The following is a 22,147-nucleotide window of genomic DNA, read 5'->3' as shown; positions in this document are numbered from 1 at the left end:
AGAGAGAGAGAGAGAGAGAGAGAGAGAATCTAAGAATTAGATGATTGCAAGCCACCACACTGTTGCTTGGAGCTGAACCCTGTTCCTCCACAAGTACATCCAGAACTCTTAACCACCTTATGCTTTTTGAGTAGCTTGCTTTAAATTGCTGTGAGTCTTAAATAAGGTGTAATTTCAATCAGCATATGGGTTATATTGCTATATCTATCTCTTCTCTTCTCTCTCTCTCTCTCTCTCTCTCTCTCTCTCTCTCTCTCTCTCTTCCTTCCTCTTCTTTCCTTTCTTTCTTTTAAGTATTAGGGGTTAAACCTCGGACCTCACACATACTAGATGAGACTTGACCATAGAACTCCATTTCAGTCCTTTATCTGTTTCCTGGTGTGTTTCCCATCATTATAATTAAAGCATATATTCAATTTTGCTTTCTGTTTTAATTCAATATAGATGGGGAGAGCATATCTGAGAATACTGGCATCATATATGTGTGCCACCAGTGAGCAGAGGGATAGACAGCCCTTCTGAAAGGAAGGTGTCACCACAGTTATTGTCAAGACTGGATTTCCAAGGACCTGCCAGAGTCAGCCAGAAGGAGAGGAGACTGTTCATCTTTGAGTCTGCAGGAAGCTCACTATGGGTGGCAAGGAGCCCATGTCACAAACAGATTCAGCATGGAAAAGCTTGAATGCCAAACCAGGCAGCGTGAATCCATCTGCTGAGGGGCAGGGAGCCATGGAATACACCAATATGGGCAAAATTCATGGGCGAAACTGCTAACTTTTGATGACATGCACAGACCTATGCTCCCCTGACATACTTCTCCCTCAAACATCTTTTTTAATAGAGCCCTGACTTGGTTAGGGGTCCCAGTGTTCCCAGATGAAAGCCTTAGTGCCTCTTAGTTCCCCAGACTTCCTTTTAGCCTGAAGAAGCTGATTGACCCAGGTCTGGGTAGGTAGAGATGAGCAAGTGGGTAAGGCTTCAAGGAAACTGTTTTAAGGGTCAGTGAGACCTGAGACATGGTTCAGGGAGCAAAGGGGCTTGCCGCCAAGCCCAACGGCCTGGGTTTGATACTCTGAACCCACGGAGTGGAAGGAGACAACAGAAGGAGAGAAACCAACTACCAAAAGCTGTGCTGTAACCTCCATGACCAAACCCATGTAAGTAAGTACAACTATATTAAAAAAATAGATTGAGGCTGTGGAGATGCCACTGAGCAATGGTTCTCAACCTTCCTAATGCCACCACCCTTTAGTACTGTTCCTCATGCTGTACCCCTAACCATAACATTATTTTTATTGCTACCTCCTAACTGTACCTTTGCTAGTGTTATGAATTGTAATGTAAATATCACATTCAGGATATCGGATATGTGACCCCCAAGGGAGTCTAAACTCTCAGGTTGACAAAGAACCACTGTCTTAAAGCTAAGGGCACTGGCTGCTTGTGTAGAGGACTTGGATTTGAGTCTCAGCACCTACATGATGGCTTACAACCATCTCTACCTCCAGTACCAGGAAATCCAATATCTTCTCGCCTCAGAGGGGGACCAGGTCCATGCATGGTGCACACACATTTATGTAGGCAACACATACAGGGTGTGCGTATGCCCATGAAGGCACTTTACCTGCCCAACCATCTCCCCAACCTCACTCTTATCATGAAGTTATTAATTAGGTAAAATGACAATACTATGGTAACTGTTCGTGAGAGTTCGCTTCTCTCGGAGATAGCAGATGAGACTGTAGTTACGTGAAGACGAACTGAACAGTCTACTAATCCTGAAGGACAAACACATTGTGAGTGAAAGATGGTATGCTTAGTTTTGAACTTGAAGTCAACTTAGTCCAGTGCTGAACTTGAGGTGTCTAGGGAGACTTGCCCATAAACATCTGGTAATACAGCCCCAAAGCTGAAGTGAGATTTGGGGGTGAGCAAGATGGTGGTTAAAGCCATGGGCTCAGTGGGTTAAGCTATAATTGTTAGGTTATAAAACCTTCTCTGAATGTGTTTACCAGTGGGGAAGTTGACATCTGGAGACAGACCCCTTCACCGCCATGCTGCCTGGCTGTTCTTAAAAGAGGAAACACAAGGAAAGCTTTGCCATACTCACAAGAGTTCAAACCCTGATTTCCAACTGGGAAGACTTAGCAAAGCGCCCACTGTGACTCAGCATATAGGCCTGACTTCGGTGCCCAGCACCCATGTAAAAAGTGCCACGATGGTACACACTTAAATTCTCAGGCTGAGGACACAGAAGTGAGAGGATCTGTAGAGCTTGCTGGCTTGCCAGACCACCCTAGTCAGCAAGCTCCAGGTCCCAGAGAAAGACCCTGCCTCAAAAACCAGTGTGGATGGCCACCACGGAATGCCATCTAAGTTTGATCTCTGGCCTCTGCGTGCACACACACGCATGGATGCACACAAGCATACACGTGTCCGTGCATACATGCGAATGCACACAAACATGCGTGTATCCATGCACACTCATGGACATACACCCATATACGAATACACAGCATCCCGACTTGTTCGTTTCCCCAGCAGTGTGAACTTGGCTCGGTTATTCAGCGCTTCTAAATGTTCTCGCACTGGCAGTTTGCAGCTTACCTTAAAAAGTTGTTCTGCTAACAACGGGGGCCGAGAGTAGATGATGCTTGAGGGTTCTGTCCCAAACACGACATCTCTAGCATCCTCTCCAACACTCAGAGAACACTGTGGAAGAAAGGGTGGAAAGATCATAAACGCCAGAAGTTAGGGATAAGGATTGTAAAAATGTCACTTTCTGGGACATCCACAGTCGCTAAAATCACCAATTTTCAGCAATTATTAATGACTTTACTGGGTCTGCAGAGACATTAGGACCACCGACAAGGCAAGGATGGAGAAGGATTCAGAGCCCTATTCCTCACAACTGAGCGATTTCCTAAGAATGGATGCAGGAAAAGAAGGAGTCATTATCTCTGGTGTATCTACTGGTAACCCCGCCAGGGTCCAGTGACTAGCGCTAATCCAACAGTCACACAGATGGTCCTCATTATCGTGATGATCATTTAATGCCAATTCCTTCAGCCCTCCAGCTGGGGGGGGGGGGGTTGGCTCCTTCTGGCTTTCGTCATCTGTGGAGAGAGTGTCTCACAGAAAGAGGGCAGCTTTTAAAATTAAGCCGTGGCCACTCTTGAACTTCTCCTGTTGAATATCTGTGTATAACTCAAAAAATGAAATTTCAAAGTAGGTCAAGAGTACACGATGGACTTATATTTTTACTATATTTCATATTTAGTGTCTTTGCTTTCCTAAGTGCCCCATAAATATTACTTCACATGATATTCATAACCTCCTCATGGAGAAATGGCTCAGTGGTTAAGCACTGACTGCTCTTCCAGAGGTCCTGAGTTCAATTCCCAGCAACCACATGGTGGCTCACAACCATTTGTTATGGGATCCAATGTCCTCTTCTGGTGTGTCTGAAGACAGCTACAGTGTACTCACAATCTTTAAAAGAAAGAAAGGAAAGTTGTCACCACTCCACGACACTCATTCTCTGCGAGTCCCCACAGTCTAGGTTAGGATGCCCCCTTCCACCCAACTCTGCCTGGGGTACTGGAAGAGCTGGTGTGCTTTCAAATGCCTCCCTCCCTCCCTCCCTCCCTCCTTCCTTCCTTCCCTGGGAATGAGCAGCTGTAGCCAGGAAGCTCTTGAAATAAGAAACAGCACCATTGGAAAGAGGCTTAGATTAAAGCTTGAGGAAATTCCCAAGGTGATGTTCCTAAGGGGCAGCCGAATGGCAGAGGCCCGGTAGAAAACAGAATGGGAGATGATTTCAGTGGGAACACTTTATCCTACCTCCTTCACATGAGGCTGCACCTACAGAAGACAGATAAGCAATGCAGTCCCGATCGATCTAGGAACCCAGGTCCTCGAGCCAGTGCGCTCACTAGATGTGTACATATTTATGATCTAAGTTTGGTGATGACACCCTCCCCCGACACTATCTCTTTGTACAGTTCTTTGTGGATTGCAATACGCACACATTCATTCAAGAAGGGCAATTCCTTCTTGAAGTGATGGTTCTCGTCCCTTGAAGATAGAATACCAGACACCATGATAACATGACTCCTTCCAAAGTCCCCCCCCCCCTTCTTTTGGTGATATAGAATAAGTGTCACATAAGTATACTGGCCTTCTCACTAAATCTTAACGCCCTCTAAGAAGTCAATACACACAAAAGGCTCATCCTGACTCCAAGCTGTATTAGCCAGGGTTACAAAGCTGCAGGTGGATTCTTAGGCTACATAAGTACAAGCCCTAGACTCAAAGGACACTGTAAGATTTATTTTATTTATTCTAATTGGTCGCACTTAGAGCTGACTTGTACGTGTGTTATGCAATTGGAGTATATCTGAAAGGGGGTGAAGAAGAGTTTTTTTTTTTTTTTTTTTTTTTTAAAGCACTTGGAGAAGGTGTTTAGATGGAGCAATCAAATCTGGGTTCAGAGTCTCAGAGACCTAACAGGCGGTCGGTGCTTTCATCCCAGCATTCGGAAGACTATGGTAAGAACACTGAGAGTTTGGGGTCAGCCTGGGCTACATCAATAGCAGATTTCAGGCCAGGCCAACCTGGGCTATTTAATGAGACCATGTCTTAACTCTTGCACACACACACACACACACACACACACACACACACACACATGAGAGAGAGTACTGTTATTTACCCTGTATAGTTGCAAATGCCTATGAAGAAGGGAAGTGCCATAGTTAAATAAAACCAGTGCTGAAATGGAGGCGATGCTTTTGATTCTTTTGTTTACTGGGATGCTCAGAAGAAGAACTGTGTGGCCAATGGGCAGAGTTTTCACGGTGAAAGCAGGGCTCCGGGTAGGGTGAGAGTTGGGGCCCAGGGTCCCATCTGGTACTGAACATCTTTCATTTCGATCATTAGATTTTGTGCTGGGTTTTTAAGAGATCTCTTCCTAGCTTTGTGGTGCTCTGTCTCTGTGCTAACGGGCCTTGAACTGCTGGGGGAATTTTGTTTTGAGGAGGGGGTGGATACTGCTACTAATGGTTTTTTTTTTTTTTTTTTTTGACTTTACATCTGCTGTTTTGCCATCCTCTTGTTCCTAGGCTGCCTCAGTTTATCCCTTCTTCTGAACAGGATCCTGTTCTGTTTGGGCTTGTTCTTCTCATACACTGAGCCCCAGAAAAGCACCCTGCACAGACACACTGAAATTGGAGGAGAAACCTAAATATGGCCCAGAGGCGCATGGGAATGAGGTCTTTTTGGTGTTTGAACCCTTTGCCTTTCTTTTGTAGATATTAGGGGTCCTGTTAACATCCTTCCAAGTTGTCAGGAATGTTTTACATTAAATTTGTGGATTTGTGGCTTTGGGAAACCTACTATTGAGATCCTGCAATTTATCCAACCCTCCCTGTAATCCATGACACCTCGAAAGTTCTGAATCAGCTCTTGACATTTTCAAAACACGAAGTCATAATGAGCGATGTCCTCACCTGGGAGCACATTTTCCTCACGTTGGTCAACTCTCTTGGGTCCTTTCTTCAAAATGAAAATATAATTTGTAAGAACTTATACTAGATATGCACTTTAAAAAAAAACAAAAATGACAGGGTCTCATGTAGACCTGGCTAGCCTCATGCTTGCTTTGTAGCCAAGGCTGGCCTTGAAAACATGACCCTCTTGCCTTTACCAAGGGCTAAGGTTGCAAGCTGGAACCACCACATTGCACCCAGGCAACATTTATTCGAATGCTCATTACCGTCCCTCTTGAGCTAGTCCACACTTAAAGTATTGCTATGGAGAGTCCACATTCCTCTAGAATCCTGGGAATCGTTCTTATTTCGCCGCTTTTCTTCTCAGTCTCTATTCTTAGCGTATAACAATAGTTTTGAGATAACCGTCAAAACATTTATTGCCTGTCTGACAAGTGTTTTCAGTTAAGAATAACGAGCAGTGTAAGAAAAAACACAATGGTGTCTTGCATAGTCTAAGTGTCTAGCTGCCATTTAAGGAGCTTGCTGTTTTATTAAAGGAGGGACAAACCAGTTACAAAGCGATCGGGAAAGTACCCAGCAAACGCTTCTGAAATTCATAATCAGGCATGGATTAGCCCTGCCTCAACTTAATATATCAATTCAGAGATTAATAGTAAATACTGTCTTTCTCTTCCTTTTTCTTGGCCTGTAGGCTAATGTTTGGGCTGAGAGCCTTAGCCTGTTATGATTCCCTGTCGTTCGTTTAATAGAAAGAACAGTTGGGAGAAGCATTTTAGCAGCTCCATCAGAAGCATCATCTGGGAGAGCCAAAGGCCAGTGTTTGAAAGCTCAGAGTTTGTTTTCGAAAGCTGGTGACAGTTCTCATGTCGCCTGCCACTTCCAGGACTGGCCAAAATAATAATTTTAACTCCTCCCCAGTGGATTGTGCTAACCTCAACTCAGTTCCTTTAGAGAGATAGAAACTTATATGTCTCCAGCTCAGTCATTATAAATAATATCTACGTGTGCCCCCGAAGCTCTAATTGGACCCATCTGTAGTGCTGACAATTTATAATAACTGAATGGTATCTGTAAAGCAGTTAACTTTCTGGAAAATATTCAAAGGAACACACTGAATGCTGCAATACAAAATTGCATTCGACTCAACGTTTGCCAATTTCCTTGGATGTGTAAGCAGAACTATATTTTCAGAGAAGTTACAGAAGTCCCAGGCTGAAGTGCTATTTAATTTCCTTTCATAAACACCAGCCCTGAGCTACAATTAGCTGCTTGTGGTTGCTGCTAAATTGCTCCCCATAAGATATTTCATAACCTTATGGTTCCCCTGCTCACCATACTGTGAAGAATGTGTGAGCGCACCTAGGACTCAGGCATTCTTATATCGATGCCCCAGACTGAGATGTTCTTAAACAGTCCATTCCTTGATCAGGGATTCTGGTCTTTCAAGCCATGTGAGAACATCTTTTACACCCAAACGGGTACACCTTCGACTCCTGTAGGCAGTGGCTGTTAGCTGGGCTGCACCCCCCAAAAGGTAGCAGAGACTTAAAGGACCCTTGGCACTTGGTGCGCGTTCAGTGGCAGTACCCTAGGCAGAATGGGGGGGGGGTCCTAATCCAGACTATGGGACTCGCAGAGAATGGGTGTTGTGGAGTGGTGGTGGGGGAGGGGTAAGGCTTGTTTTGCTGGGTGATTTTTTGGAAAGTAGTGGCTCGCCTGTTTCGCGGGTTTTTAAGCCCCTTGGCATGCCCTGACCTGATCCGGAGGGAGTCAACCGCTCTCAGGAATGTTCCTGGAGAAGGTGGGAGACTGTTTCCCAGGCGAGGCCCTTGGGTGCTGGAGGGCAACCGCGAGGTCAGGCAGGGAGATGCGCGCAGCGGGGGCGGCAGAGACCACCCCCCCTCTCCCTGGGCGGCGGCGACGACAACGACCGGACCCGCGCGTCTGCACCGCCCGGGCTGTCAAGCGCGGGGGGCGGGCGGGAGGAAGGGGTGGAGGTGCGAGGGGAGGAGGAGGGCTGGCACCGGAGCGCCGCGGTGTCGGTGCAATAAAAATGCATCCCATGGAACTGCCCATGGAGAAGGACGGGACCGAGCCCCGGCGGCCACAGGAGGTGGGAAAAGCGGAGGAGGACAGCCGGGAGGCGGCGGCGGCCGGGAAGTGAAAGGTCTCGCAAAGTTCAGCGTCGGCTGCGGGCGCCGAGCCCCGGGCGAGTGGCGCACCCGCCCTCAGGGCCGCTCAGCCGGCAGCGGCCAGGCTATGATCCCGGGGCTCCCGCCGCTGCTGAGCTGCCCGGGCCCCGCCAGGCCGGTGCGCGACGGTCACCCCGCCGCCTGGCGCGGCCCCGGCCCGCGGCTCTGTGCCCACGGTGCCCACTGAGCGAGCCTGGCGCCCCGGGAGGAAGAAGAACCACAGAGCCCCCGGTGCTCCCGAGGACCGCTGCCGCTTCATCCCACCCGCTCCCGCAGCTGCCCGGCCATGGGGAGCTGCGCACGGCTGCTGCTGCTCTGGGGCTGCTCCGCGGTGGCCGCAGGTGGGTGGTGACGCGGCCGGGCCCCCACCCCTCTTCCCTTGCTTGCTCCTGCCCCTCCACCCAAGCTCGGGGGCTGGGGGATATAGGGGATCCCGGACAGGGAGCCCCGAGCTCGGCTATTGAGGATGAAGCCAGTGGCCATGTTCCGTCTCCTTTGCCCGCGACTCCGCAGTTTCAAACACTATTGATTTTTTTCCCCTGCAACTGAGATACACATGTCCGTGAATAACCAGATATCCTGGGTACGCCCTGCAGAAGATACAGAGAGATCAATGTTTCTTTCTGGGTTTGGCTTGGGGGAAAAAACTGCTTTTGCACTTGGTGAGGGGAACAAAGGACCCAGCTCGCCATCCCCGGGCTCTCCATGGCCTGAGGAATGACGAGGAGGGGTGGCCCAGAGACCCTGGGCGTGCGTGGGCCGAGACCTATCTCTCACTTAGAGAGATCGCCACCTTCCCGGATCTCATTCTGTGTACTTGAGAGCCAGGTAGGGCCACCTGGGGTGAGGGTGAGCGCCCTCTTCCCGGGGCGTTGGCTGCAACGCTGTAGAACTCGGAACTGGGACCATGGGGGGTGATCACTCAGGTGGTGATTGCCCGGAGCTGGCTGACTGCCCCTGGGGAATCGGTACCCTGGCTGAAGCTCTGCAGGAGGTCGGAGGCGGGTCTGTTCCTTGGCTCAGTAACTGGGCTACGGGCAACTGGGCAACGGGCAGATGCACCTCTCCCTCCCGCTACAGTCCTGTCTCTCTTGGACTGTCTTTAGGCCACCGGTGGTTCCAGGCTTGCTGTGTCTGAGTCCCTGGGAGTCTCTTTCTCTTCTCTCCCTCCCTTCTTGCAGGCCACCTGGTTTTCAGCTAGGTTAAGTACAGCACAGTGGGATAGTGGGGAACAAATTGTGAGGGTCTGATTTCATCCCCCACCCCAACCCCCTCAGACTTGGACTTGACTTGCTCCAGAAAGAGAAGTGTGAGTTAGAGGAACCGATTGGAAGGTTCCAAGCCCTGGGGCAGGCATCTCTTCAGTTGGTCTGCTTCCATTCTTTTTCCAGAGCTGCCAGCAACTAAGTCCAGGCTTAAGAGGCTACGTCCTCTATCAGGGTGCAGCCCGTGTTTGCACTGATAACTATTTCTTATCAAATTATTAGTGGGTGGAAACTTTAAAATTATTCTTCCCCCCCCCCCAAGGATCTGTCAAACACCTCACGGTTAAAAGATCTCTCTTGAATTCTTCCTGATCGCACTTCGTATGATGCACTACAAGTCCACATCCCCCACCCCACCCCTTCTCATAAACCTTTCCCTTTTCAAGCCATGCTATGGCAAACAAAACAAAAAGCCAAAACCAATCAATCAAGCAAGCAAGCGAGCAAGCAAACAAACAAACAAACAAAAAAACCCAACCACTGCCACGGGAGCAATCAAGAGGTTGGGAATAAAGAGCACAAGGGGAATGTTGCAAGTCAGAGAGATACTTGTACAGGCAGTGTGCGACTTTCCCCCTGAAACGCTTCGCAGGTGAGTCATAGGACGCTGCGTGTTTGTGTGTTTCTGGCCACAGGCAGCTGCTGCGCCCGCTAATCAGAACAATGGCGAACAGAGGCCCCGGCTTGCTGCACATTTTCATTTGACGTGGAAGGAAAGAGAAAAGAAAAATAATGCCTGAGGAAACCCCTTATTTTGGCTGCAAGGCTGTGTGAGGTGGTGGTTGTCAGTGTGAAATCTCTCCTTCCCAGGCAAAGCTGTCATTTGGCCTCATCCAGTGGATAACTGGGATAACTGTTCAGGGGTTCTGTCTCTTACACAGAAACACCCAATTACCCAGAATTGGGGGGTTGGGTTTTCTTTTTCCTTCTTTTCCTCTGTGTTTTAATTTTTCTTAAATGGACAATTCTTTGCTTAAGGTGTTCATAATTAACACGACAAACCCAAATTAAAGGATTATGACAAGTAGGCAGAACGTGACTGAGTGGGTACTGTTGGTCGCTCTAAGTGCTTCCGAAGCAGTAAGGTGGGCTGGGAGTTTGGAAGGCAGAGCTTGCTACTTTAAAAGGTGTTTCGTTCATGACAGTTGTTAGTGGTGCCGTTGGCGTGCCAGACCGGCAGTATTCTCCAGCTAAGCAGATAAGTACTCTGTGCCACAGTCCGTCATAGGAAGAAGCACGTAAGAGGCCAGGAGTGGGTACAGTAAGCTTTCCTGTCGCTTGGAAAAGAGTTGGGTCCCCCCTCCCCCCATAGCTATATTTAGTTAATATTAGGCATGGATATCACATATTTGAGAACTAGTGGTTTCTAGCTTTGCCACCTGAAAAGAGGTGTATATATATATTTTTAACTATCTTGTGTTGATTTTCCTAGAGAACTACCCTTTTACTGGATACACACACACACACACACACACACACACACACACAGCATGAGGGAGATCACCAGCTCAGTTGCTTAAATGCCTGCCATACAAGCGTGAAGCACCAAGTTCAATCCTTACCAACCACAGAAAATGTATAACCCGACAGCAGAGAGGCAAAGCCTAGTAGATGGTAGATCTCATGGACTAATCAGTCTAACCTATTTGTTCCAGGCCAGTAAGAGACCCTGTCTCAAAAACACAAGGTGGAGGGATGGAAGGATGGCTCAGTGGTTAAGAACACTTGCTGCTTTTCCCAGCATTGAAGTCTGGAGCCTTAAAACCATACATAATTCCAGTGCCGGGGGTAGAGTACCTTCTTCTTGCTTCTTCATGCACCTGTACACAGATGGTACCTATGTGTGCGTGTGCGCGCACGTGCACGCGGACACACACACACACACACACACACACAGATAAACCTAAAAGCAGCCAGGTAGAATACCCAAGGTATTCTGGTTTCCTCATGTACACATGTGCACACTCACGCATTCATTTGCACTCGTGAACACACTATCATCTATCGAGCACACACACACTTGTGTACATGAACCTATGTGAATGCACCATAGCGTTCATGGTCCCGTTTGCTAGGTTCTTCTCATTATAGAAAGGCCCGGGGTCTTTGTAGGATACCGTGACTGTCGTAGATGTTCCAGCTACACAGAAGAGCATCCCCATTTCCCGTGGGTTTGTCTTGAGTGACATATGCTTTTCCCTCCTCAGGCTTGAATGGAGTAGCCGGAGCGAACTCCCGCTGTGAGAAGGCCTGCAACCCTCGCATGGGAAACTTGGCTTTGGGAAGAAAGCTCCGGGCAGACACTATGTGTGGCCAGAACGCCACCGAACTCTTCTGCTCCTACAGTGAGAATGCTGATCTCACTTGCCGGCAGCCCAAGTGTGATAAATGCAACGCTGCCCACCCTCACCTGGCTCACCCACCCTCTGCTATGGCAGACTCATCCTTCCGGTTTCCCCGTACGTGGTGGCAGTCTGCAGAGGATGTGCACAGGGAAAAGATTCAGCTAGACCTGGAAGCAGAATTCTACTTCACTCACCTAATTATGGTGTTCAAGTCTCCCAGGCCTGCAGCCATGGTGCTGGAGCGGTCCCAGGACTTTGGGAAGACCTGGAAGCCTTACAAGTACTTTGCGACAAACTGCTCTGCTACCTTTGGCCTGGAAGATGACGTTGTCAAGAAGGGAGCTATTTGCACGTCTAGATACTCAAATCCATTCCCGTGCACCGGAGGAGAGGTAAGGGCACCCGCTTAACTCTGCACCATAAGGAAAATGAGGTAGAAAAATGTTACCAGCCCACATTTTTTTTTAAAGCATGGAGCTATACTTGTAGCAACATGAATGAAATTAGAATTTTTCATGAGCTTTGTCATAAATTATTCCTCACTCTAGGACATGGATGGGTGGTTGTTCTCAAGCACATTGCCCACTAGCTGGATTTCAGTCAGAACTCTAAGATTCTTGGGTTTTTGTTTGTTTGTTTGTTTGTTTGTTTATAGAAAGATACAAACCATCACTCTGCTCAGGATATTTAAAGGCTGCTGTTCCCTCCAGCCAGTAGCTTGCTCATGAAGCACATACGGGTATCTTCCTGATATCTATAACATAAAGAGGTAGTAAATAACAACAAAGCCAAGTAGAAAAATATGCTCATCCAAAGACCCTGAGAGAAGGGCCAAGAAGATGACTTGCTTGGTGAAGTGCTTCCCTCAAAAGCAGTTGACAACCATAGGTTAAAACTCCCACACACGCAAAAACATGGTGTGAGGGTGCATGCTTGCAACGTCAGTGCTGAGGAGGTAGAGGCAGGAAGATCCACAGGACTTGGTGGCCAGCCACTCTAACCAAACCAGTGAGCCACAGGGTCAGGGAGAAACCCTGTCTCAGAAAAACAAGGTGAAATGTCATCAACACACACTCACTCACACACACACACACACACACACACACACACACACACACAAATACACACACACAACATAGAGATTTGGTGTTAAGATCCCAAGACTGTGTAGCAAGCAAAGGAAGATAGTTCCTTTTAACACAAAAGATGATTTGAGGCACACATACACATGAATGCCAGTTAGGGACCTGGGTCTATCTTCTTTCTTGGGCCCAAGGCCAGGCCATGTTCATTCTGTAAATCAGCTTTGCCATCTCCAAGTCCAATTCCTCTATATTTTCCCAGGTTTCATATTTTCCTTCCTCCGAGGGTGGAGAATAGATCTGTAGGCATACATTTTTTTTTGCAACCTACTTTTAATAAGAGTTCAATCTCTCCTCTAGTCCATCACCCAGCAGAGGTAGTGGAAGAGACAAGTTATTAGGATGTGGGGGAAGTGGACCTGTTCAGCAATAGTTCATTGGGGGGTGAGCTCGATCTTCTTTCCCAGCAGTTCAGTCCTGTAGCAAACACCAAATACAACTCAGCAGCTGCAGGCCAGTCCTCTAGGCAGGCAGACACCACACATGAACTAGCAGCTGTAGTTCAATCCTGAAGGAACTTCCAGGCTCGCCAACTGGCCTGAGGCAAGGCCACTGAAGCACCAAGCCTCTGCAGGAAACTCACAGAAGTTCTCGGGTGAGTTTCTCTCAATGGCAGCGTTACCACAAGTTGAGCTGGACAAGCTATGTAAGGTGAACCAATACATGTGTGTCTTTAGTGAAGAAACAGCGGGCAGACAGAGCAAACCAAACCATGGATCAGTGTTCTTCTCCCACTGTCTGTGGGGTTATATTTATACTCCTTCACCAAGTGTTTGCTATAGCCAAACATCCTTTCACCTGTGTCTGCTTCAGGAAAACAGTCTTTCATGTGTTTGCTTTAGCAAGACATCTTTCCACTTGTGTGCCCCCAGCAAAACCACATTTGACATAACTAACTTTCCAAAGAAACTAGAAGTTTCTGCCTCACTGGGTTTTGTTTTGTTTTTTTTAGCTTTCTTTCTTTCTTTCTTTCTTTCTTCCTTCCTTCCTTCCTTCCTTCCTTTTTTTTTTTTTTTTTTTTTGGTTTTTAGTTTTTTGAGACAGGTTGCCTCTGTGTAGCTCTGGCTGTCCTGGAACTCACTCTGTAGACCAGGCTGGCCTTGAACTCAGAGATCCACCTGTTTCTGCCTCCCAAGTGCTGGAATTAAGGGCGTGCACCACCACCGTCCTGTTCTTTTTAGCTTTCATAGAGGTGGCCAGGCAGATTCTCCGTAGGTATAGGAACATAAAGGACTAGATGAAAGCAGACTAAGAAACTTGAATGCTTTCAATAACTAGATAATACTGATTCAGAAACAAAGAGGGCTGGAGAGATGGCTCCATACTGGCTGCTCTTCCAGAGGTCCCGGGTTCGATCCCCAGCATCCACTTGTTGGCTCACAACCATCTGTAACTCTAGTACACAGGGATGCAATGCCATCTTCTAGCTTTTGTGGATATCAGGAAAACACATGGTGCACAGACATACATGCAGGCAAAACACTCATACACATAAAATTAAATTAAAAAATAAAGAAGGAAATGGAGAGAGAGAGAGAGAGAGAGAGAGAGAGAGAGAGAGAGAGAGGTAGTGTCAGGTTTCTGGCACAGATAGCTACCATGAATGTAAAGATTAGATAAGTGACCAGCAGCCATGGGTTACTTTATGTAATACCCTGACATCAGGACATTTACTGATGTCTGGAGACATTTTTGCCCTATGAGGAATACTGAATGGCATTGGGATCTAGTGGGTGGAATCCATGGACAGAGCTAAGTCCTAGACAATGCCCAGGACAGCATTTCCCACTCCTTCCCTAACAGAATTATCTAGCCCAAGATGTCAACACTACCCAGGTTGAGAAATGGGAGCTAGGTGTTTGGCATACATCCAATGCTCATGGCACAAGGCTACACACACTGAGATAAGCCCGCTTGCACTTACATAGCACCTCATAAGTTTCCCAGATGCCAGCACTTCACAGACATTTATTGAGTCCCTCCTGCATGTCAAGTGCTGTTCTCAGCGTGCCTGATTCTGACTTTGGGTAGGTAGAGGATCTGCTTGCCCAGGGCATGATGGGAGTCCCTTCTTCTCTTGAGTCCCTCTGACACATGGAGTCCTCAATGCTTGTTTCTATGGCTTCGGCCCCAGAACCCTCCAGAACAGTGCTATCAGAACCAGAGCCAAGAAGGGCGTGCCTTGCCTCTGTCTCCGTTCTCCTTGATAACTCTTAAAGCTCACTTAATACTGTAAGCCTTCCATGCAGCCTTCCGACTCTGCCCCTGCCCTTCCCTCCCCTTCATTAAAAAAAAAAAAAATACTGTAAGCCTTCTAGTACGCCGCCGCAATGGACATTTTGAAAGGATCTTAGGACAGGAAATAGAAAGATAAGTCAGACTCATTGTTTTCTCGTGCAGGGAACACTCTGTGTTGAAAACAAGCAAATGGTCTGAACTCTCAGACTGCCTTGGTTATCGATGCACAGGCTCACATGGACTCCCTACATCTCAGTGCTACCGGGCCATGTGTATCTGTAAAGAAGCAAAATCGGTGTGGGAGAGCAGACGGCAGGGTCCCGCTCACTAACACTCTTACGTAAATAAGGTAAATGGATAAATTCAGTGACTCCACACTTACTCAGAGATGACTGACAGATACATGAGCCGGACTGGAAGGGCGAACTGAACTGCCGGATAGCTCAGTCTACCAAGGGCATGCCTTCCAGGCACAAGGACCTGGTCTTCATCCCAGAACCCACATTAACAAAGAAATGCTGGGCGTGGTGCTTCGTACGTGTAATCCCTGCCCTGGGAAGGCAGAGATAGGTAGATCCGGAGGCTCGCTGACCAGGCGGCCTACCTAGCTTATGTGGTGAGCTCCAGGTCCATGGAATTCCATTTAAAAAAAAGAAAGAAAGAAAGACACGGGTAAATATTGCCCAGGGAACCATACCTAAGCTAGTCCTCGGGCACTCACACTTTACACGTGTATTTAAACACATGCACACGTTCATGGGTAATCATCGTCACCAAGGCTTATATCAAATTTCAAGCAGAGACTGCAGTTTTTATCAGTTATTTCAATGGACAAGATGCCACTTTGTAAAGGTATTTCAGTTGAGGCTGCCATTATAGCAGGCTTCTGTCTTCATGGTGGGGAGAGAATTCCTCCAGGTTGGTGCCCCCTACAGCCATATTTACAACAGTAAGCAACTGCTGCTGGATTTTGCAGTTTGCAGGAATAGGCATGCATTTATAGTTCTGAAGACTGCAAAGTCCAACGTCATAATACCAACATCATAATCTCAGTACCCTAAGGGAGTAAAGGGCCTCCCATGCCTTGACAAAACAACTTTGCTAGCTTGTGTCTCTCTATTCTTATAAAACTACTAGCTCCATCACCCTAATGTAACCCCAGTTACTGATTAAAGTCCCCCCCACCAAATGCATATGAGCCTTGTTTCCAGCACATGAAATTTTGATGAGCAAAATCAAACAGCTACCACTGGGTTGAACAAAACCAGCAACAGATACTATTCTTTGCCCTGGACACAAGCAAGGGAAAAGGAACATGGCATCCAATTCAGGCTGTCTGGCCATGCGCCTTCTTTTTGCATCGCTCCAATTACGATCTGCCAGGACCACAGAGCTGCACAGCGCACTAAGTGGGAAATCCCTCAACAGAGGGACTAAGTGTTGTCAAAGTCCCAGTGGGAGGCACAGCCAAGCCTGGGGCTCAGGTGGTTTGATTTCAAGATTCTCCTTAGTCAATTGCTTAGTCAATTTGACAGAGCAGTAGATAATAACAACCTTGGAGGTGAAGATGATGGGTTAATTAGGCTCTTTCAGGATGAAAAGAGGGCCCCTTACATCGCCCCTGGGAACAGAAAATGTAGGGAAGGGAGGAGAGGAGAGGGAATTCTTCTGGGTCCCCTACTCTTCCACGCTTCCTGGAAGTGGAAGTTTGATCGTGTGAACCATAAGTGATGGTGTAGAGATTATCCGTCTCTCTGGAAATAACCATTGCTCACTTCCTGTTCTGTTGACTAGTTACTAAAAGAATTCTACACAAAACAGGTTCAGAACCAACGGAATCACATAGTAGGTTCTTTTTTTCCCTGCAGAGCATAATGAATATATCACACTCAAAGAGAGGAGAGCAAAGTTTTAGGTAGCAGTAAGAGAAGGCAGGAGCAGGAGGATGTCCCTGATCTTTGAGCAGTCCCCACATAAACAATGACACTAACCAGTAGGGATTTTACCAGTCTTACTTATGGCCATTTCTTTGGCACTGAGGACACAGCTTTGACCCTGTAGATGCTCAATAAATACGTAGCTAGAATGAAAGGAGGGAGGGGACCGAATTCAGATTCTCATGCTTCCACAGCAAACACACCACTGAATATACCATTCATCGCCCCGACCCCCAGGTCACATTTCCCCTAACTTTCAGATAAAAGTAAAATCAAGTCGGATGTTACTCGGCAATGACACAGAATGATCAAGATCCACTTTCTCCCCCTAATCAATCAACAAGCACGCCACTAGGATGAGAGTATTTGAAGAGGAACTTTAATGTCACCGAGGGGGAAAGAGTACCACTCAGGTGTAATTTGAAGGCTGGAGAGTTTAAATGGCTTTCCAACAATTACCCCACTGGGCCATATCTTCCTGGCTTCGGTTTCGACTCTGCACACTAAGCTGAGACGCAGCTGAGACAAGTTGGGTAGTGTGAAAGACTTGGGAGCCACAGATGTTCCTTTCTTTTGTAACCCTACACAGCCTAGTAGGTGGAAGGTCACTTATGGACTGACTCCCTCAGTAACCTTGATCGGTATAGGATTAGTCCCCAGAAAATGTTGTATAGAGGGCGCACCATTCGAGGTCCAAACATTTAGTTGTTGCTTCAGGATATTGAAAAGTTTGGATTCTAATACATAGTGATAAAAGCCCCTAAGGCAGAGAAGTGGTAAGACAACTGAGTTTTTGCATGGATTTACACTTACGTGTTGCACTCTACTTGGGACTTTCTTCGCTTAAAGGATAAAACAAACCAACACAGCGCTTTTTAGCTAACTTCTGTTTTGCTCAGCTACGGCCATCTGTTCGTGCCAGCCTCATCAACAGTAGCAGGGATTAAGTCGCAATGGTGACTATGTAGCCCTCCCCTGGGAAAAACCCGGTAAGCATTCTGCATCCCACTTTCTTGCAAGAACCCTGGTGAGGCTGGATGTGATGGTGCATACTTTTAATCCTAGTACTGGGGAGGCAAACACAGGAGGATTTCTATGAGTCCAAGGCCGATTTGGTATGCTTGTGGGTTCCAGGATAGCCAGGGCTATGTAGCGTCTCTGTCTTGACAAAAGGGAACAAAAGAACTCCATTGATCAGGCGTCAACACGAAGTGCATTTCGTAGACATAGAAATGGAGGCTTGGTGAGTCAGAGTAACCCAGGGTCAAATAAATGATGAGCCAGCCAATATGAGAGCTGGGATAATGAACTTACTTTGAAATCATCCATACGATTAAGTTCTAATATAACTTCAAAGTTGAAAAGAAGGTTGTCAAGACGGCTGAGTAGCTGAGGACACTTGTGCTGAGCCACAGGACACATGGCAGAAGGAGAGAACTGAATCTTGCTAATTGTCCCTTGCCTCCTGCATATGTGCTGTGGCACCTACCACCCGCAGTTTAAGTAAATGGAGAAAACGTTGAAGAATTCATTAGACAAAACTAAACCTAGACTACTCCGTGATGGTTAAGGATTGTAGAGAACTTCCATACTGGTGGAGGATTTGAAAGAGTTTGCATTTTAGACTGTGGGTCAAGAAGTAAATGTTTTCTGACATTGGAAAGATACTTACAACAAGTGAAGACTTAATATTACCCCCGGATGATTTAAGGCAGTGGTTCTCAACCTTCCTAGTGCTGTGACCCTTTAGGGGTTACTCCTCAGGCTGGAGTGACCCCTACCAGAAAATTATTTTTATAACTGTAATTTTGCTACTGTTTATGAATCATAATATAAATGTCGTGTTTTCCGATGGTCATAGGCGACATCTGTGAAAGGGTCCTTTGACCTACAAAGGTGTTGAGACCCACTGGCTGAGAACCACTGCTTTAAAAGAAGCTATATAGGAAGAAAGGAGTATATAGTTCTCTGGTATCATTGGACATGATTTTTGATTGGCTTGATTTTTGAGAGGACAGGAATACTTCTATGTAGGTAGTAACTACTCCCGTTTTTCTAAGTTATATAAAGTATTAATGTGTCTGTCTTCTTGACGTTCACCCTCAGCTGTAACTGTAGGAAGCCATGTATAGTTACACACAGCAATTTGACTATAGACAGCCTAATAGATTCCTTTCCTTATAATAACACCTTTTCAAAGAAATGAGCCTTTAGTTTATACAAAACTCACACAGGGGTTATTGGTTAAAATTATTTAAAGAAGCTACAGACAAAGGGAGCCCAGACATAGATGTCTAGTCAGTAAATGCATGAGTGATTGAATAGATTGTGTGTGTGTATGTATGTATGCATGTATGTGTGCATGTATGTTCATTTTTACATGTGTGTGTGTGTCCAGGCTAGAGGTTAATGTCAGGCATCTTAATCTAAGACTCTCAGCTTATTTTTTGAGATAGGGTCTCTCACTTAATGGAAAGCTCACCTTCTAAGCTAGACTTGCCAGCCAGCTAGCTCCAGGCATCGGCCCATCTCTCCAGGCACACATACTGCAGCCTTAGCTTTCTACCACGTGCAGTTTTTATGCAGGCACTCGGGATCCAAACTCAAGTCTTCATTCTCGTGTGAGCTCTTTGCCTGCTGAGTGGAGCCATCTCTCAGCAAGCTCGGCCACCAGAATGGATTTCTCCTCCAACAATATAACAATGCCCCGGCTAGCTCTTTTAAAACAGTCAGGTTCATATTTGCCTGTTTTGTATTTGTTCTATTTGATGATCTAACTCCGCCAACATTTGGTCAAAATAGTCTGGAAACCGTGAGAAACCAGATTGCAAAATGTCAAAATGTTGTCATGAGTCATGGATATTAAGGCTTAATGATGAAGAGCCTATGACAAACACATCCTGGAAGTCTGGTGGTATTCGAGCACACGAGGCGGTTTGGAGAAACAGAGAACCCTCAAAACCAGAATAGGGATTAAGGGTATTAGGTGTGGGGAGCTCTGTAAAATTGTGTAGGTGACTGCTCTGACCTGTGGTAGGAGGTGTGTGGGAACGGAGGAGACTCCTTCCCTAAAGTCACATGCCTCCTGTCTCTTTCACACAGTGTTTGTGCTTTGTATCATTGTATTCAATCTGTGGCTACCAGCCCCCAAGACTTCCACCAGCACAGATTTCTATAAGTAGATGTCTTAAGATATATTTGTTGAACCAAAACAGAATTATACGAAAGTAACTTATAAAGTTACATTTTATATTTGACTGTGTTGGGTGTTACACATTTACTAAGTAGTGATCTTTGAAAAATATTTGTGGTCCATTCTTTTTATAATTATTTGGGGGGAACCCTAGTTTGCAGAGAAAAAAAATGTTTGTTGTTGCTTTGGTTTGGTTGATTGATGTTTTGTTTTGTTTTGTTTTGTTTTGCTTGAGGCAGGGTTTCTCTGTGTAGCCCTGGCTGTCCTGGAACTCACTCTGTAGACCAGGCTGGCCTCAAACTCAGAGATCTGCCTGCCTCTGTCTCTCAAGTGCTGGGGTTAGTGTTCGCCACCATGTCCCATGATTTTGAGTTTTAATCCCTGTGCGAATTGGACAAGTGTGAAGAGCAAGCAGGGAAAAGGAAGAAGAGGTGCAGAGAGGGGGGGTGGATGCTTAGCTGTGCCCCCCAGGAAAAACCTCATGAAGACTGTAGAAGAAGGTTGCAAAGGAAAGCAGGCTTGTGTAGGGAAAGTCAAGGACTCTGGGCTGGTAATTTCAGAAGATGGAGGCATCTGATGCTGAAGTAGAGAGGTGAAGGTGCAGCAGAGTGAGTGAGAACTGAGAAGTGATGACAGCCACAGGAGTGGGGGTGAACATCCCCAGATTAAAGTCACAGAATTACGTTTAGCATTTCCTTATACTGAAAAAAAAACAAAGTTTCAATTTGCACCACCCAGTCCATCTGATATACTTAGTTTTTACCCCTGAGTGGTATTGGAAGTTATTAGGGATTTTAAACAGATGATTGATATAATATATTTTAAAGATACATGCTAAGAAAAGACTAAACAGGGGGACAGGTGAAGAAGAAAGTGGGGACCAGCAGGAATGAACTGCAGAAAACCAGCCTGGAAACAGATGGACAGACCGACAGACCCACATATGGACATACAGGGAAACAGAGAGAGACACAGATACAGACAGAGAAAGACAGAAGGGGAAGAGGAGGAGGGAAAATATAAGGGCATTTATAACGTGTGGCCTGGAAGAGTAAAATACCCATTGCTGAGAAGCAGGAGTCTGAGGGGGCACAGACATGCTAAGTGTGAGCTGCCTGTTAGACAGCTAAGTGCGGACGCTGAGGAGGATCAGATCACGGAGAAGGTCACAGTTTGCAGGTGATGTTTGAGGCTCTGAAACTTGGTTGAGATCATCAAGGGTCTAGGTATGACTCGAGAATAGGAGGGTCTGGCAAGCGAGCCCAAGCAGAGTCAGCATTGTCCGTTGATGCCGCCATTTCTGAGACGCTCTTGGAAGTCCTAAGGCATTCACAAAAATCGGTCTCACTTACTTCTGAGACTGGTTGTAATCGTTTGTTGAATTCCGTTGAGTTTCCTCAGTTGGAAGGACATAAAGTATATAAAAACGTCAAGTAAGATTAAAATTGGAAGCAGCACTCTAGGTTTCCACAAGAGGCACCAAGTCAATCAGAGAGAAGAATGGACAGAGACTGGGCCTGAGTGACAGTTGAGAGGCAAGGAGGGCAGAGCCAAGTCGGAGGAGAACAAAATCTTTGAAAGTCACACAGAAAGAGCCATGTTCATTTTAGGGACCTTTGTCTTGGAGGGCTTTGTACTCTGTTGCATTGTTTAAAAGTCTGGATCTCGTGCATTGCCTAGGTTTGTCTCAAACTCCTGGACACAAGTGACCCTCCAGCCTCCTCCCGGATACTCGAAATCTGGGCACGCACCAGCCTGCCTACACAGCATCTTGCCTTTCTCAATTTCACATCCTGTTTCAGTTCTCAATGCTGCACCTCTAGGAGTAACACTTTGCTGCCTAATGTTTTATGAAATTTGATTTGGAGAACAGGATGTTGGAGGGCATCTGCCAAAGGCACTGGGGCCGGACAGCCAGTATCTTTTCAATGAAAATGTATACATTTGGCAGCAAATTTTTAAAACAAAATCTATTAGTGCCTTAATTAAGTTTTGAGCATTCTGCTAAGGAGAACAGCCAAGATGCAGTTGGATGTCCCAGGGCATGCATTGCACATGATCGGATGTCCCAGGGCCTGCCCTACACTTTGCATGCATTGCACATGATCTCTAAGACACCAGATCTGGCTCCTTTTGATAATAAAAACAAAAGTAAAGAAACCCTACTTTCCTGTCATATTTCATTTTTTAAAAGTCTTATGGGTCGAATAAGATGCTTTCTTTTTTTATATAAATTTTTTGCATTTTAGGATGGGTGTGTGTGTGTGTGTATGAGAGAGAGAGAGAGAGAGAGAGAGAGAGAGAGAGAGAGAGAGAGAGAGA

At 46.5% G+C, this 22,147-nt stretch overlaps 1 protein-coding gene across 1 annotated transcript in view; it reads left to right on the top strand.

The window, feature by feature from the left end:
* The first annotated feature begins 7,592 nt into the window (after positions 1-7,592).
* The window catches only part of Ntn4 (netrin 4), a 112,128-nt gene continuing 97,573 nt past the window's right edge, over positions 7,593-22,147 (top strand). The window contains exons 1-2 of the mRNA XM_021205039.2: positions 7,593-8,046; positions 11,178-11,707. Of these exons, the coding sequence (XP_021060698.1) occupies positions 7,992-8,046; positions 11,178-11,707 (585 nt within the window). The 5' untranslated portion in view covers positions 7,593-7,991. The remainder of the gene's footprint in view (positions 8,047-11,177; positions 11,708-22,147) is intronic.

Source organism: Mus pahari, chromosome 9 (genome assembly GCF_900095145.1).
Source record: "Mus pahari chromosome 9, PAHARI_EIJ_v1.1, whole genome shotgun sequence".
In the NCBI taxonomy this organism is placed as follows: Eukaryota; Metazoa; Chordata; class Mammalia; order Rodentia; family Muridae; genus Mus; species Mus pahari.
Note: the sequence above shows the minus strand (reverse complement) of the source record. Positions and strands in the feature narration are given on the sequence as shown.